Consider the following 17,489-nt stretch of genomic DNA (forward strand, 5'->3'; position numbering starts at 1 on the left):
AAAACAGATGAGTCATTGCCAAGGGGTTGGGGATAGGGGAGGAGATGGACGAAAACGGGACGGGGAAACTTGAGAGTGCTGGACGTGTTCTGTATCTTGGTCGTGGTGGTCGTTATAGGTCAATATGCATTAGTCAAAATTCATAGACCTCTAAATCTAAGAAGGATGAATTTTACTGTATGTAAATTATGCCTTAATAAACCCAACTGAAAACAAAGCTGAGTGGAAAGAGTTTTGGGAGGAATTCAGTGCAATGGAGATAAAATAGTAGTAGTGAGAGGGGATGACAGGACCCAGTATGTTTTTGTTTCGTTTTACTTGGTTTTTAGAAGTTGAAGGACCCTGGTTGGCAATTGAAATGGAATTTAAAATTGCCTTATCAAAAAAAAAGAATTAATCCAACATACTTGGGGGATTGTCAGCACGTTACATGGAAACTGACTCCTGTTTAATAGTGGGTTTAAAGTTCCCGATATGGAAAAAGAATTGATTGCACACCTGAGCATGACAAAGCTCTTTTTTGTTAGCAGAGAAGGAGGATTGAAGGAAGATGGGTTTTCTTCTTACCCTGTTTCTGTTTGTCCTAAAGCCCAACTGTCTATGGATAACTGTCTATGTCTTTTTTTATGAACAACATTGTAACAATAAAATTAAAATTGGAATTTCACCCATACTCTTACCAATATAAAAACAAAATTTTTCTTTTTATTCCTTTGAAATCTTTGTTCGCCTTACATTTCCTATATTACTATTATCACAATGCAGTTTTGAGATCACCTTCTGTTCTTTTCACTGAGAATATAAGCATTTTCTGTGTTACACACATTGTCTTCATAACTATCATTTAGATAACTGCATGAGTTTTCTGCCAAACGGATGCCCTGCAATCTGTTAGGTCATCTTGTATCGTTTCAGTATTACAGCTCATGCTTCCAGGAACATCTCTAAGCACATACCTTTTTCTTTTTTCTTTTGGAGATGGGGGATAAGTGGGAATAACCTTTCTGGGTGAATTCCCAGGAAAGGAATTACTTGGGTAATTGTGCTTTCTAAAAGAATGCCAGTCGTGGTATAGATACAAGGTACCTCAGGAACATGAGTGCCATTTTGTAATACATATATTAAGCTCTACTTTTTCAACCCTGATTCAAAGCTTGATTCCCTCTCCACGAAGTCTGGAAAGCAGAGATTTCTGACAAGATACCTAGTCAGAAACAGGGAGCTAGAAAAAACCAGTCACTGGGTTCTCTTTCCTAGTAGCAGAACAGAAAGCATCTAAGTCACAGGAGAGAGAAAACAAAACAGGAAATCCATGCTGCATGCCCTGGCGTGCAGACAGAGGCTGTCATACCCTCATTTTACTCGAACTCGAGTCTGCTATTATGAAACAGAGCCGAGTAAGTCGTAAGTTAATGACTTGGAGTGAAAACAGTGATGGGGATGCTCTCATGGGAAAGCTGCCCTCCTGCAGTCATTTGGTGGGGCGCTCTATTTTGGGGCTGTGATCCTTGCCTCCCCGCCCTTACTCTCCTGCTCAAATGAGGAGACCCCTGAGCCTCTAATCTATGGGCCCCCAATCTGCAATGCCTTTTCTAGATTTTTCCTCCCTGTCCCTTGTCAGATATTCCACACCTCCCCTACTCTTAAGCATCTATCACACTCCACCTCCATTTCTTTTAGTGTATGAACCTGGCTTACAAAGTGCTCAAAAATATCTTGTAAACTAAACTCTTTCATTTCACAGAGAAAGGTGAGGCTATCACGGAATGCCCTCAGCTCGACAGAACCCCATGACCACCCGTCTGCACCTTCTCCACGGTGCATGCCCAACCTTCCCGTTATTCTTAAGGGAAGAAAAGTTTTCTCTTCTCCAAGGCTGGGCTTTCTCCCTGTGCTCTGAGACTCATCCTTTCTCATCTTTGCAGGGAACTTTCTACTTCATTATTTACCCTCCCATTTTTCTTCCGCCTTTTCCTCCCTACTGCTCCATTTTCTTAGTACAGAATTATACTCAAAGTCTTCCCACTGTACACACACCCCACCCCACCCCACCCACAGCCTGGTCTTAGAAATCCTCTGGCTAGTTCCTGACCGCAGTTTGTCCCTTTTATACCTGCAACCCCTATCTCGGCATCCTCATCTCCCAGTCCCTCCTTAGCTCTTTCAGGGACCTCCCTTCCCCACTACTTCATCAAGACTGCTTTGGAAAAGGTCCCCTGTGGTGTTCTGGCTGTAACATTCAAAGGACCATCTTCAGTGTCTCTCATTTGACATCTCTGGCATTTAGGCGTGCTGACGGTTTTCCTTGGTGAAGGTCTGTTTTCCTAAGGTTTCACCTCACTGACTCTCCACTCCATCTCCTTGGCAAGCCTCCCCTCTCTGCCCATTCATATTAGTGTTTTCTAGGGCACACCTTTGTCTACCTTCTTGTTCAACTCCCCTCCCTGGGAAATACCACCTTCAGTTATGGTTCCAACTACGGCCTCTAATGCTGCCTCCCACCTCTCTACCTCTACCCCAGGCCTCTCTCAAAACCTGTAAATTGGTATAACTGATGGACGTCTCTGGTTGATGTTCCACAAGTGATCAAATTAAACATGACCAAAAATCATTTCATACTCCCTCTCAACTTTTTCCTTCTGTATTCCTTATCTCAGAGAACCTAACAACTGTCCATCCAGCAGAAACCTGGGCTCATCTTCTGTCATCGAGTTCTGTTGGTTTCTGTTTTGAATATTTTGCAGATATTTCCCTTCCTTTCTATTTCTCTGCCAGTGATTTGATTTAGACCCTCAAATATTGGAGGAGGCTTCCGAAAAGTCCCCACTTCTCTTTTGATTTTCTTCCAATCCATCGTCTGTCCCGTCACGTAGCTGCTTGCCTTTCTTAAATGGCTTCACGTCGTCCGCAAGATGAACTTAACTGCCTGAAAATGAACAGGGTCTGTCATGTTCTGGTTCCTGCCTTCCTCTCCAGCCTTACTTTTTCCCTCCTCCACACTCTGACGCTTATTCTTTACTAGGGCCACAATAGGCTCTTTGCACATTTGCCTAAGCTGTTCATTTACTTGGAATGTTTCTTCAATGCCATCTAGTGAAATTTACCTCATCTTTAAGAACTTTCCTCTGAATTTCCTGTGCCTATTCCTCACAGAGAGTACCTCTCCTTCCTGGAGCTTTCATAACAAATACAATAATTGTGATGATAATGAGGGCTGCTCACCCATCTATAGCTCACGGTAGGATTTGCTCAGCTTGACCTCTCTGAAGTTAGATGTGGCTGTGTAACAAGCCTTGGCCAATAAAATGTAAGTGAAGGTGGCATGTGTCAGTTCCAGGTCAGAGAATTTAATTGCCATTGTGAGAGCCTCCACTTTCTCTGTTACAGTAGCTGTCAACATTCCAAATGGTGGCCGTATCCTGGAATGAAGCTCTAGCCAATCTCCAAGAAATATGAATCACAAGCAAGAAACACATCTTCGTTGTTTCAAACCTATAAAGTTTAAACTTGCTTGTTAAAACATAACCAAGCCCATCCTGGATAATATGCTAGTACAGCTCTCCCAAGTGACTGGTCATTTCAAAACACTTCTGCTAGATTCTGGGTTGTTGAACAAGTATCCTCTAATTCCTTTCACATTCTCAGAGGCTACCAGAAGATTTAGGCACACCGTGGGCTCTCAGTGATCTTTTTAGGGGAGGGAGGGGTGGAAGCATTGAAGGCACATATACTCTAACTTACAAATAATTTGTCTCACATGTCAAGTAATGTTATTTTCAATAGGTTACAGCCAGGTGTGGGGGCTCACGCCTGTAACCTTAGCACTTTGGGAGGCCGAGGCAGGTGGATCACCTGAGGTCAGGAGTTCAAGACCAGCCTGGCCCAACATGGTGAAACCTCGTCTCTACTAAAAATACAAAAATTAGCCGGGCACAGTGACGGACGCATGTAGTCCTAGCTACTCAGGCAGCTGAGGCAGATGAATTGCTTGAGCCCAGGAGGCAGAATTTGCAGTGAGCAGAGCTTGCACCACTGCATTCCAGCCTGGATGATAAAGTGAGACTCTGTCTCAATAATAAAAAAAAAGGTTACTGGATAAAAAGTGTTTTTACTAACTGCTAATTATGTTCCTTTATTGTCTGCCATTAGTCTATGTTTTATTTGATATTTCTAAATGTATGGTTTTCATTTCAGTTGCCTTAACATTTGTTTTACTTCTGTCTGCTGGGGTTTTCTATTATATTTTGTTCTGAAACTTTGTTACCCGTTTATCTATTACTGATTCCAGTCTAACAGTCATATCTCTTATCCTACAAATCTTAAAAATCCTAGTAAATTCAACATAAGTCTATATTTAATGGCATTCAGGAGCCTCGGGCAGTTGGAATACTGTGTACCACCAAGCACAATGGGTGGAGGTGCTGGTGGGAAGAGAGACAGCCAGGCATTAACTGAGCAGCAGCATGGCGGGTTGGACGGAGCGTGGCTTTTGGAGTTAGGAAAGTCAGATGAATCTGGTTTTGCCATTTACTATGTTGATCTCTATGTCTCAGTTTCCTTAACCATCAGCATAGACAATAAAAGAAATAAATCACAGAGCTTACAAGAAACACAAGTGAGATCATTTATGCAGAAGATCTCTGTAAATTTTAAGTAATTGCCTAAATATTTTTTAACATCGTGAGAAGAGCAGAAGAATTGTGTTTCCTCTGAGAAGAGTGGGGAATGTAAGAACTCAGTGTGGTGAAAATCCCAGGAGGAATCATTGAGGGTGGGTGAGAGGGATTTGGCCCACGGGTGGTCAGAGTACATGTCTCTGCATTGGGACCAAGGAATACTCCACAGGAGTCCTTGGAGTACATGGAATTCAGGCAAACTTTCTATCCTGTAGCTCAGTCTTTTACCTTTTTTCCTGACCAGGTGGGTGACTATTGCTATAAATAATGCTGGAACTTTGGATTTATGGTTAATTACTTATTTGAAGCCAGTTACATACTTTCCTCACTGTCTGATATATTGCTCTCATTCTTGCTTTTATTTCCCTTGTGCAATTCCTTGGACATCCTCTGTAATGGCTGGTCTAAAACGATCTTTGGACTGATAACACACCTCTAAGGAGAACCCCTGAAAGTCTATTTGGAAGGAGCACAGCCCTTCCACAGGAGACAGGCAGATGGAGGTCAAAAGTTAACTTTATTTCTGATAAAACTATTAGAGAACATAGCTTAGATCTTCCATTGAGTTCCCCAAATTAGGCAGCCTCACCCATGCAGTCACAGACAGGGTCAGACAGCTGAAGACCTCCCTGCCAAGGACAGAGCTGAGCTGACTCCTTTAATCCGACCAGTTGGTGAGCAGACTCCTGTAACTGGTGGGCAGATTTGGAAACAGGGGAAGCCACTAGGGCTGACAGCCAAGTATGCTCAGTTTCTTACTGCAGATTCATCAATCAGATTACTCATTGGCCTGAGGCCAGGTGGCTGTGGACAAGGCATAAGACCCTTCATGAAAGTGGAAGCCAAAGATCCCAGTTTAACTTTTGTTCAGAAAACTGCCTAACTGTGTGGAAGAGATGCTAAATACTGCTCCTTCCCCCTGCCTTCCTCCTCGTGGCTTCCCCCTTCCCTAACAGTATGGGCTTCTAACACTTGGCCTCACGTGTCTTGGCCACCATCCACCTCAGTCATTCTCAGCCTTGGCTGCACATTAGAGTCCCCTGAGGAACTTTTAAAGCATTCCAATGCTCAGGTCCTGCCCCCAGAGATCCTGATTCAATTGGTCTGGGATGGAGCCTCAGCATCAGTAGTTTTAGGGACTCCCTAGATGATTCTAAAGTGCAGCCAGAGTTATGGACCACTGATCTAATAGTTTTGGTTTCATTAACCCTTTTTGCCTTCATCTGGCCAGATGTAAAATGCAGAAAAGGCCATCTGTGAAGCTCTCAGAACTAAGGCAGCCTCTGATAATGATGTCAGCAATGGTGCAACAATTTCTTCCTAGATTAAAGCTATAAAGGCAGTTTCAGAGGTCCTGTTTTTCGTCTCAACTTGTCCTTCTCTACATAAAAGGATGTGTTTTTTTTAAAAAAAAGTATTTGGCCTCTTGGTGCTCAGCTATTCATTTTCTTGAAAGAGAATAAGAGGGAAGATTTCTTTCTTCTTACAGAAATGCTCTTGACATGGCTTTCCCCTCAGTCCATCTGCAGCCAGTCATTATGAAAATCCAGTAAAAGACATTCTCTGACATCAGCTCAATGCATTCATCTTATCTAATATCACCCATAATCTCACACTCAGGTATTAAGCCAGGCTTCTGAAGCCTGTGTGGTCAGGTTGAATTAAATCTGTGACCCCAGCACTTAAAAGAAGGAGACCTGATGTTATGATAAAACTATTCAAAATCTGATTTTCTCAGCCCCTTACCTGGATTTCTCTCAGCTGAAGTGTATTCACCTCACTCAAGCCTATTCAGAGGCAGCCCCATCAGTGAGTCTTAATCACCCATGGTGGCTTAGGGAGGACAGCTGCTGTGGCACATATGTGTCTCTGATAACAGAACCCATTTAACTGCTCCTAATCCACAGGGGTATGATTATGTTTGGGGTAATAACTCCTGAGAATGGCTTTGCCACAGTTATAACATGCTGAGAGGGAGCAAAATATGAACCCTGCATAAATTAGTGTACCAGATACAAAGTTTGCTATGAGTCAGTTCTATCATACCTCTAATAAGAGTGTATCTCACCATAGACAATTGTGTTTAGCTGCATGATGAGAGGTAAATTTGTCAGTTTAATGTATATGAGTTTTGTTTTTTAAAAATATACCTATAACGTTATGAAACCCCTAATATATTTCAGAGATTAAAAACGAACTTTTATTTTTTTCAAACAAGATTTTTTTTTCTTGAAATGAAATTTCACTCTTGTTGCCCAGGCTGGAGTACAATGGCACGATCTCAGCTCACTGCAACCTCTGCCTCCCGGGTTCAAGTGATTCTCCTGCCTCAGCCTTCTGAATAGCTGGGATTACAGGCATGTGCCACCATGCCTGGCTAATTTTGTGTTTTTAGTAGAGATGAGGTTTCATCATGTTGGTCAGGTTGGTCTTGAACTTCTGACCTCAGGTGATCCTCCCGCCTCGGCCTCCCAAAGTGCTGCCATTACAGGCGTGACCCACCATGCCTGGCCTCAAACAAGATTTTAATTGATGCTACAATTCTGTCCCCTTGGCTCTTAATACAATACTAGTTTTTGAAATGAATCAAATTCTATGTGCCTGCTTTTCTTTTGTTCCTTGACTCTGTTACAAAACTGTTCATGTCACCTCAGGAAAGAGTCTGCTATTTTGTTAATTGCTGTGGTAAAATCATTGCTGTGGTCAAAGTAGCTAACCTTGAAGATCATACCATGAAGATTTTAGTTGGCAGGGATCTTAAATTAGCTAATCACACATATGATCGGATCTCTCTGCCTTATACCTAAACTGCAAGCATTAAGGTAATATAATTACATAACCCAAAGATTGACCATAAGCATGTGCCTTCCTTAACCAATATTATTAAACAGGCTTGACTTGGCTGTTTTCCCTTGCAAGGATCAAAGATTAAGATTTAGACATCGGGGTCACTAAAATGTGAAATAAAAAGGCAATGAATGAATTCAAGTCATAAGGCCAAGTACTCTCAGATGGATACATGAGAACCAGCTTTTGTGAGGTTTCAATACTATTCTTAAAATAGATGGTGAAACTGAAGGATAATCTTACATATTTTATCTCTTTGTATCCTTTTTTCATATTCTAAGGGTGCAAAATGTAGCAGAGGAAAGAGCATGACCTATCATATGCATGTGAATTGGAATCCCAAGTCTGCTACCTACTAGCTATGTGACTTTGGAAAATTGTTGTGACCTCTCTGTTTCCAGTTTCCATATGTCTTCAAGAGAAACAGCATTATAACATCCCCCATGTAAGGGTTGTAGATAATACATACAAAATGCCTGGCACCTATGAGGCACCCAATAAATGGGCAGCTGAAATTCTATTTATTTGAATATTCCTTTTATCAATATCATTCTATCAATATCATAATATTGTAAAAGCAATTCAATATTAATGACTATATACTAATAGACTTTTGTCATTCTCAAGGTCTAATCTTTTGTGAGTGGCAGAGACTCACCCCATATTTTTTCCTTCTGAGAAGTATGAAAGTCCTTGAGGAAGATGAGTCACCTACAGCAATTAGTAAAGAAAGCAGAGCAGCAAATTGTGAGAACAGTTGTGGAGTCATCCTCCAATAGGTAAAGTTACACCAGGGTTAAGTTCCAGGAGTGCCACTTAGGACCTGCCCTGTCAGACTCCTCTTCCTCTCCCAGGTAGGCGCGGGTCAATGATTTTACTACTATTAGGGTGTGGGATGATTTAAAGGGAAGGAAGGTATATGGGTGTGCATGTGCACATGTGTATACATGCAAAATTATAATTCTTGAACAATGTTGATTCTGCAATCTTTTATATAAATATAGAAAGACAGTTATTAGGGAAAGGGAGAAACAGTAATTCTTTTTCTAGAGTAGGCAGGCAGAACCAGAAGTTCCTTTTTCTCAAAGTCAATTTCCCCATATTCCTTACCAATTGGAGGATAATTTCTGCCAAGTTCCTCTTCTGGGTAAAGAATACCCTTGGAGAGGCCAGGCACAGTGGCTCATGCCTATAATCCCAGCACTTTGGGAGGTCAATGCAGGAGGATTGCTTGAGCCCAGGAGTTTGAGACCTGCCTGGGCAACCCCATCTCAACAAATTTTTTTTTTTTAAAAGTTAGCCAGGTGTGGTGGCACATGCCTGTGGTCCCAGCTACTCAGGAGCAGGGGCAGGTCAGGTCAGCAGGAGACAAGAGTCACACTTGGAGGAGACCATGGAGATAGAGTACACCAACTCTTAGTGACAGGCACTGAGCCCCTGAGCCCCAGCTATTTCATCCCAACATGTGTTTGAGAAGCCACCTGCTTGCTCACAGAAGTAGTTTCAACATTTATCTCCAATCTGGGTCAAATGCTTCATTTAGTAAAGAAATTCTGCTTTTCTAAAATATGAAATGAACTAATTTCTGTTCAGCTTTTTATGAATTTTCAATCATGAGGTTCAAATTAAAATGCTTTTCAAAGTATGACTAAAGTTGCAAGCTGTGATACATGATCGGTTAAATTTTATTTTTCACATTTTAAGAAAATAATTCCATATGTTTTTACCAGCTCATTGAACTGTCTTGGCAATGAATAGATCAGTATATCTAGGAATGATTGATACCATATGATTCTTGGGTATCATATTTTGATGATATTCTGCAGTCTTTCAAATCACTGAAACAGAACCCCCCCACCACACACACACACACAGAACTCAAAATTGGCAGTTTTTGTCTTGATGGCTACATTTAGAGTTTAAACATCATCATTAAAATTTTACAGGTGACATATCAAGAAAAATTAAGCCCACCAGTTGTGTTTCTTTGAAAGGAAAACATTCCTTCATTACAATGAATGAAATTGTGTGCTAGGTATGAATGCTGGTGACCTCTAGAAAATGAACCACTGACCCATAAGTGGATGAGAATCAGCCAGAGTAAATGAGGCAGAAGTTTTCCCAGCGTAACTGTGCATGCTGGCAGGGCAGATTCTTGTTATAATTAAAAGAGCTAGAGTGGTCAATAGGGAACATTTAATAGGAACAAACATGACTACATTGCCAAACTATTTTTCTGGTCCATTCTTTATTCTCATGTTTATCTGGGTTTTAAAAATGCATTGTACATGAAAATAACACACATGGACTTGTACAGCAGAACTCAGGAAAAATTCACTTAAAATATGAACACTGTAATGGGCAACTTGTTCAGATCAAATCTCCATCTAAATCTGTACTGACCAATACAGTAGCCATAAAAATGAGCACGTGACCCTATGCAAATCAGACATCGCCTCCTCCAGCCTCTGCATATATACCTGGCTGGTGTCCACAGCACTTGGGGACCTCCTCTTTCAGCTTTGGAGCCCCCTTCCCTCTGTCTCTGTATGGGGGAGCCTCTTCCTTCTGCTTTCTCTTTTCTTTCTTGCCTATTAAACTCTCTGCTCCTTGAAACCACAAAAAGCACGTGAAATGTGGCTAGACTGAATCAGATATAATGTAAATGTAAAATACACTCTAGATTTCAAAGGCAGCATCAAGAAAAAGAATGTAAAACGTCTCAATAAATTTTTATTGATTATATGTTAAAATGATAATACTTTGGATATCTTGGGTTTTAAAAAATATCATTAATTTCATCTGTTTGTTTTTACTTTTGTTTCTTAATGTGGCTATGATGACGTTTAGAATTACGTATGTGACTTGCATTTGTGACTTGTAGTATATTTTTATTGGGCAATGCTGATCTAAATGAAAAGTTTAGGTAAGCAAAATAGTGTTTATCCACCTAACAGAATTGAAATATACCTTTTAACTGGTGATAACATGACAACATGAAGAAAACTGGCCACGAAGTGATTGTTAGCTTAATCAGTTACCTTTTTCATTCCTCCTACACCGGTAAGATTCTGCAAATTCAAAAGTTTGCTTAATAACTTTCTAAAGGCACAGTAAGAAAGAGGACATTCTGGGAAATGAATTGTGTGCTAATTATAAGTTGAGCTCTGGAAGAAACAGGAGAGTTATCCTCCTGAGATCTCTGGAGGTCCTTGATTTTTGCTCCAAGGAAGCCACTACTGAGAAAACGAGGTTTGACCTTGTATTCATTTATATGAACAGGGCTTATACATTTCTATCAGGAACAACATCGGAGGATTCTCATCCAAGCAAACGTTGATGAAATATCCTTGACAGGATAATGACATTTTGAATGGAAAAAATGCGAACTGTGAAGCTGCATTGCAATGGGAGTATAAACTTTGAGGGTGCAACGTGTCCCAAAGGCATGTTGATTAGGAAGTTTTAACACTGAGAGGGGTGTTTATTTAAATGAATATTATGCTCTTTGGGGAGTCCATTGGATTTATTTTTTTTCATTTTCCTAACTCTCTCTCATGCTGCATTGAAAAATATACCTTTATGCTTAGGGGGAAAAAAAGCTATACTGTAAGTATTCTTTGCTGGGCCTCACCAAAATGGATGAGATTTCAACATGTATAGTATATACCTTACGCTTAATATATATAGTCTACTGTATGTAGAGGGAGTTGTCAGAACAAACAAGTAAATGGAAGATTTTCTTCACTAGGCTGGGGGAGAAGGTTAGGGGTGTCTGGGAACTAATGCAATTCTGTGAGATAAGTGAGGGTACTGTTTAAACCCCACCAGTTCTGTGAGTCCTCACAGAAAGCGAAGGGAGGGGCGCCCAATTAGAACAACTTCATCCTAGACAGAACCAGCATAGGGCACAACTGCAAAAGTCATTCACTCAACCCCAGAAGAATGTGGCTGTGTGAGGATAAATGAGACAAAGTGGACCAAGTGCTTAGTATGTAGTAAGTGTTCAGAAAACGTCTTATTATTGTTTTGAAACATATCCTATGTTTATCTTCATTTCACTGTAGAGAATGTAAAGGCTCCAGAAAATTCGACAGTACTCTCTCTGCTTTTGTCTAAATTCATCTGTGAGAAGCTTTACTCACACATTGGCTGCCGGTGACTCATGGTTAAATCATCTCTCATCTTTTTTCCTTTTCGGCTGTTTAATACAGTTGCATATCGCATGACACTCTGTTTTGTTTCCTTTCTCCCCCTTCCCCAGGAAAACTAAGCAACTCTAACAGCCCCATTACCTTAATGCATAAAAGCCATTCAGTGAAAAGAACTGGTATCCACTTCATCAATTAAAAAGCTGATGACTAATTCTTGGAAATTTTCTGGAGCCCTGTGAAAATTCATATCACTTAGTAACCTATGTGAGCTGAAGGGTGGTGTCCAATGACTGCTGAGAAGATAGAAGGAATGTTACAGAAATATAAATAGACCAGCACTGAAATTTAATTAGGCACTGCATCTGTTAATAATAAATTCAATTAATTTAGCCTTCTACCTATACTAGAAGGGGAAAAAACCTGTGCGAAATAATAATTCATTTTAAATGCTTCAATTGGTAACCTCCTTTCCTGAAGAGTGATTTATGCAGTAATTTACTGACTGTGTCTTCTTAGATTGTTCCAAACCAACCCTTCCGAAATAATAATAACTTCTGAATGTGTGTTGTAGGAGATATAACAAATGACGTCTTATTAATTTTCATTTAATGAGTTGCCTATTCACATGGTAATTTTAAAAAATTCTCTTCTTAAGATAAACAGGTTATAAATACTGTGGTTAACACTTCCATTTCACAAAAATCACGACAAGAAAATCTCTCTCATTTTCTACATGATTTGCAGGTCAATCAGGTTAAAATTTTCTATACTAAATAGGCATCTATTTCTTTCCCAGTTAGCACAGAAGATCATTTTAAATTTCTACAGCCAAATGAGTCCAAATTGGTTAAAAATGAAAACTGAATATTTAGCAGCAGCAAAGGTCTTAGAAGGAATAATGGAAGGAAGTGGGGAGCAGGAAATGAAATGATGAAAAAGGTGACAAAGGAGGTAGGGTTAAGTAAGGCGCCCAGGACCGTGTCTCTATAAAGAACAAAAGGCATAAAGATCATTTTTTACAGCTTTCCTACTTACCCAAGTTCACTTTTTAAAAACTCCATAATTTCTTACATAAATATTAACACTTAAGAATCTTAATTGCTAATCTTTCCAAACACCTGAATTATGTAACAATGAACTCTGTTAGCATAATAAAAAGCAAGTATTAATTAATGAAAACAAATAGTAAAAATTCGGAAGAAGAAATTGCTCAGAGCCTTAGGTTTTTTTTTCACACGGTTCACACCAGTTTAAAAAGTCCTGCAGTAAACAGGGCAAAACTCTTAAATATAATTCCTCGCAACACCTGGAATTGTCTGCCTGAAGTATTAAATAATTCACATGCAACTGCTACTTACATGAGAACCGAAAGGGCCTTGCTCCTAACCCACACTGCCTCACGCCCTCTCCGTGGAAAAGCCCGTACTGCATTTCGCCCATAAACTTGTCCAGCTCCTGCCCTGAGGCATTGACGAGCAGTGCTCCTGTTTTGCAGAGGACAGTGGCTTTGATCCACAGCGGTGTCCCCAAGGCTGTCACAACTCCGAGGGCACATGCAAAGCTTAACACTCCAGCCATGCAAAAAATGATTTTCTTCTGTTGGCTTGGCATGATGAGAAACAGCCTCTGTGAGGGTGAGGTTTAAACACAAGACCTTTGTGAGCAATGGGAAGGGACTGCCCCTGTGACTGCATTTATTACAGAAGCTGAACGGACAGATCCCAGCTGAAAAGGCAACTTCACCATCGACGGTTCTCGCCAGGTTAAATGTCAGTAGATGAAGGTCTCTTCATCACTCGTACTTGGTTTTTCTCCTTTTCTGCTGCGGCTTCTCCCTAATTGGAAATCTTTGGACTAAGAATCTATAAAACAAAAGTCTTTCAAACTGCCTTCAAGTATCTCCTCTGTGTCACTTGGTAACAAAGGTCTAAGATAACAGATGGAGTCCTCAGTGTAACTTGATAAATGTTTCCCTTCCTCAGCCTTTTGTCTGATTGGGTGAGGTGAAACTTTCTGAAACAGGCTTGAATCTGATAGTAAATTTTCAGCAACTTGAGAAGTTCATTTATTGATGTTTTTATTTTTGTTGTTTGTTACTGTTTCTGGTGGTGGGAGAAGGATCTTTAGCAGAGGTAGGGAGAACATATGTACATGTACTGATAACTATGTCAAAAATTTTTAATTACAGCAGGATAAAAATATTAAACAGAATTGGATCCTACGTGAATATTAAGTGCTCTAGACCAACAATGGGTCCTTATCCTTCCAACTTAATTTCTCCCAGATCCATGGTTTATACCAGATGTATCAATAGAGAATTTGCTTCAAATTTTTCTTGGCATACAGACTCTTCTAAATACTTTCCTTTAACAAGTTTATCTGCTTTAGGATAATAGCAAGGGAATGTGTTTCTGGGTCCAAAGAATACGATCTGTAAAGATAAGGGCATATTGATGAAAGGAGGGATTGTGGTCAGATAGGTGACTGTGGATTCATCATAAAAATGCACAGGTCTCAGCAACGGTAATCCATTAGGGAGATAAGAGGCAGTTATGAGCAAGATTAAGTAGCAGGTAGATTTGGTTAAATGGTCAAGACCTGGCAACTAAAGTTCAGAATTCAGTAATAGCTTTTTAACTCTGCATTTCCAATGAAATTCCTCCTTCTACAGACACAGGACTCTCTCTCTCTCTCTCTCTCTCTCTCTCTGTGTGTGTATGTGTGTGTGTGTGTGTGTATGTGTGTGTGTGTGTGTCTGTCTAGTGAATGTTTATTATATGCCATGTTATTGTCCTGAGCTCTGACCTACAAAGTTAATGTTTAGTAAGAACTTAGTATGTCTGGCAACTTGTGAAGTATTCTACCTAAATTATCTTATATAATTATTATAATTATCATAAAGTTATGAAGAGGAGGAGGAATAAAGAAGAGAAAGAGGAAGAAGAAGAAAACTAGTAATAGAAGAGGAGGGATGAGGAGAAGAAGAAGGAGGAGGAGGAGGGAAGAAGGAATAAGAAAGAAGAAAGAAGAAGAAGTTACTCCTATCTTATATAAGAGGAAATTGAGGCTCAGAGAGTTTAAGCATCTGTTGAAGAGAATAGTGGAGGTGGAATTCAAATCCAGGTCTTCTACTTCTGAGGTTGATGTTCTATTCTAAGCAAAGCTCCTGACCTTGAAAGATGCAAACGCTCCAGTTTGGGTTGGGTTGGTCTGGGAGTAACAGGCTAGCCCATTATTAGTTACACATCTTGAGTGTTTGAAGAACAAGGACATCTGTAAATAGAACTTTTGCAGTTGGCCAAAAGCACATGTTTATGCTAGCTTCTATTCTTTTGATCCACCTTTAAGCATGACAGCTTAGAGTACATTAGTAAGTGAAGACTTACTTCACACTATTTTCAACATAAATGAGTTTCTACGTTATGCACACTTTGAAGGAAACTTGGAGGTACAGACTTGGAGTACTGGTAAACTTCTCACCGCTCTCCTCTCCTAGGAGTCGCAACAGCCAGTCTCATCAAGGACAGACAAGTAAGTATAGAACTCATTCCAGAATGCCAGTGTACCTTCAGCAGAGGAGAGGGCCGATGTAAAACATGGCCACAGAAGAACTGGGCATATAGAAGATTCCAAAGAGGCACTCAAAGTTTACAATACTAGTAAGTCTTTTTATTTTGTGTAACTTGACACAGAATAAGTAACTCATCACAGTTTATTTGGCCCTCCAATGAATTCTCCATGGGATTTAGAATAATTGCTATCAAGGTCCACTAGCAAAACAAGTGGGTGCCAGTGCCCCCAATAAGTGGTTATCTGGGCATACATGTGCCACAGTCACCCTAGAAAACTTAGTTTAAGATGTCTAAGCCAGGCGAGGTGGCTCATGCCTGTAATCCCAGCACAGTTTATTTGGATTACATGCCTGTAATCCCAGCACTTTGGGAGGCTGAGGCGGGTGGATCACGAGATCAAGAGATTGAGATCATTCTGGCTAACATGGTGAATCCCTGTCTCTACTAAAAATACAAAAATTAGCTGGGCGTGGTGGTGCACACCTGTAGTCCCGGCTACTCAGGCGGCTGAGGCAGGAGAATTGCTTGAACCTGGGAGGCAGAGGTTGCAGTGAGCCAAGATCACGCTACTGCACTGCAGCCTGGTGACAAAGCGAGACTCAGAAAAGAAAAAAGAAAGAGTCTAAGCAGAATTGAGCTTACTAAATCAACATATTCTATAATTGGAAGAGACAGAACATTTCCAAAGCCTAGGCAAATAAATTACCTACAACTGAATACTATTAACCGCTACATAAAGGATATGGCAAGAGAAGGATAGTTAGCATAGGACAGTGGTTTAATTAACCCAAACTCAGCCAAATGTATCCAAAGCTGTCCAAGGAGGAAAGCCTTGATTATGGATGTAGAGAGCAATTAGATCATATCAGGTCTTAAGTTTGCATCAGCCTGTAGTGATATGTTCACTCGTCTGTAGAGACATGAGAAAAATAAATACAAAATATTGAGTTACTCTTATATCCTGAAATTAGGCCCTTCCTAATTTTTATTGTAAAAATTTTCTTTCTTTAATGAGATAATGGTAGTTGAATTTTTAATGATTTTATTTGACACATTTAGAAACTGACAAACCTATGTCTGCTCATGATTTAAAACAAAACCAAACCAAACCCCACTGGTCTATGACACACAAGATCCCTGAGTAGAAAGGGTGAGGCTCACCCTTTGAGGCCTGAACCCTTACCCTTTGCTCTGACACAGTGGTTCTCAGTTTTGCTGCTCATTAAAATCACTTGAGAAGATTTCAAAAGTACTGATGTCTGTGTCCTCATCCCTGAGATTCAGATTTATCTGATTTTAGAGTATGGCCTTAGCATCGGATTACCCCAGGTGATTGCATTGTGCAGCCAAAGTCGGAAGCCACTGCCCTTACCTCCTTCTCACATAGCTACCTTCTGATTACAAACTAGGCTTTGCAGGTATCTCAGTGCTGGAATGCACACAGACATGAGCATCTGGGTCGCTGGAGAGGAATATGCTCGTAGCAAATTAATAAATTGGCACTATCATTTACAGCTCAAGCTTTCCTACATTTTTTCAGCACTAGGTTTCAGCTTTTCCCTAACTAAAGACCAGGCCCCAATTCATAGATTTACCTCCAAATCACCATGTGAATATCAATGGTGCTGTATACTGTTCATGTGAGGCAGACCCACCCCCGCCTCTTCTCCAGGCAGCTTCCTTTCAAACTTCAGCATCAGCCACCCACAGGCTGCGTAGTAGTGTGTGTGATCCACCCGCTGAGAATGATATAATGGAACCTGGCAGTCATTATGCTTGACAGCCTTCTTTTGAAATTTCATCTTAAATGTCTTGAATGACAGTGATGACACCATTTTCCTTGCAGTCTCTCTGAGAATTTGAGTCATTAATGTCAGCAAGTTTTCACCAAGTATCCTGCTGAAATCTTTACTTCTCTCAATCTTAATAGGAATACATTTGGTGACATAAGAAACTTGAAGTAGGCCTCCCCCTCCTGTGACCCCTTTCAGGTGCTGGATAATGATATAATTCTTCAGAGTGACTACAAAGTTTGTAGAGAAAGGAGCACAATTGCAGACTCTTCCAGTGTAGGATTTGTGCCTCTTCTCATACTAACTTGGCTGCATCAATTTTTCCTTGTAACCATTTGAAAACAAAAGGAAAAAAAAGGAAGCCCCATTCCAGAGGCATGCAAATTCCCACCTAATTTGTTCCCCAAGTATAAGAGACAGTATGGCATGGCATGGGAAGATTCTGTA

General features: G+C 40.4%; 1 protein-coding gene across 1 annotated transcript in view; it reads right to left on the reverse strand.

Annotated features, from left to right (window-relative positions):
• The window catches only part of CLRN1 (clarin 1), a 40,312-nt gene extending 27,005 nt beyond the window's left edge, over nucleotides 1–13,307 (reverse strand). The window contains exon 1 of the mRNA XM_012437156.2: nucleotides 13,036–13,307. Within this exon, the coding sequence (XP_012292579.1) occupies nucleotides 13,036–13,288 (253 nt within the window). The 5' untranslated portion in view covers nucleotides 13,289–13,307. The remainder of the gene's footprint in view (nucleotides 1–13,035) is intronic.
• Between the last annotated feature and the right edge of the window lie 4,182 nt (nucleotides 13,308–17,489).

This window comes from Aotus nancymaae, unplaced genomic scaffold (genome assembly GCF_030222135.1).
Source record: "Aotus nancymaae isolate 86718 unplaced genomic scaffold, 86718_ANA_hifiasm-v0.15.2.pri h1tg000019l, whole genome shotgun sequence".
NCBI lineage: Eukaryota > Metazoa > Chordata > Mammalia > Primates > Aotidae > Aotus > Aotus nancymaae.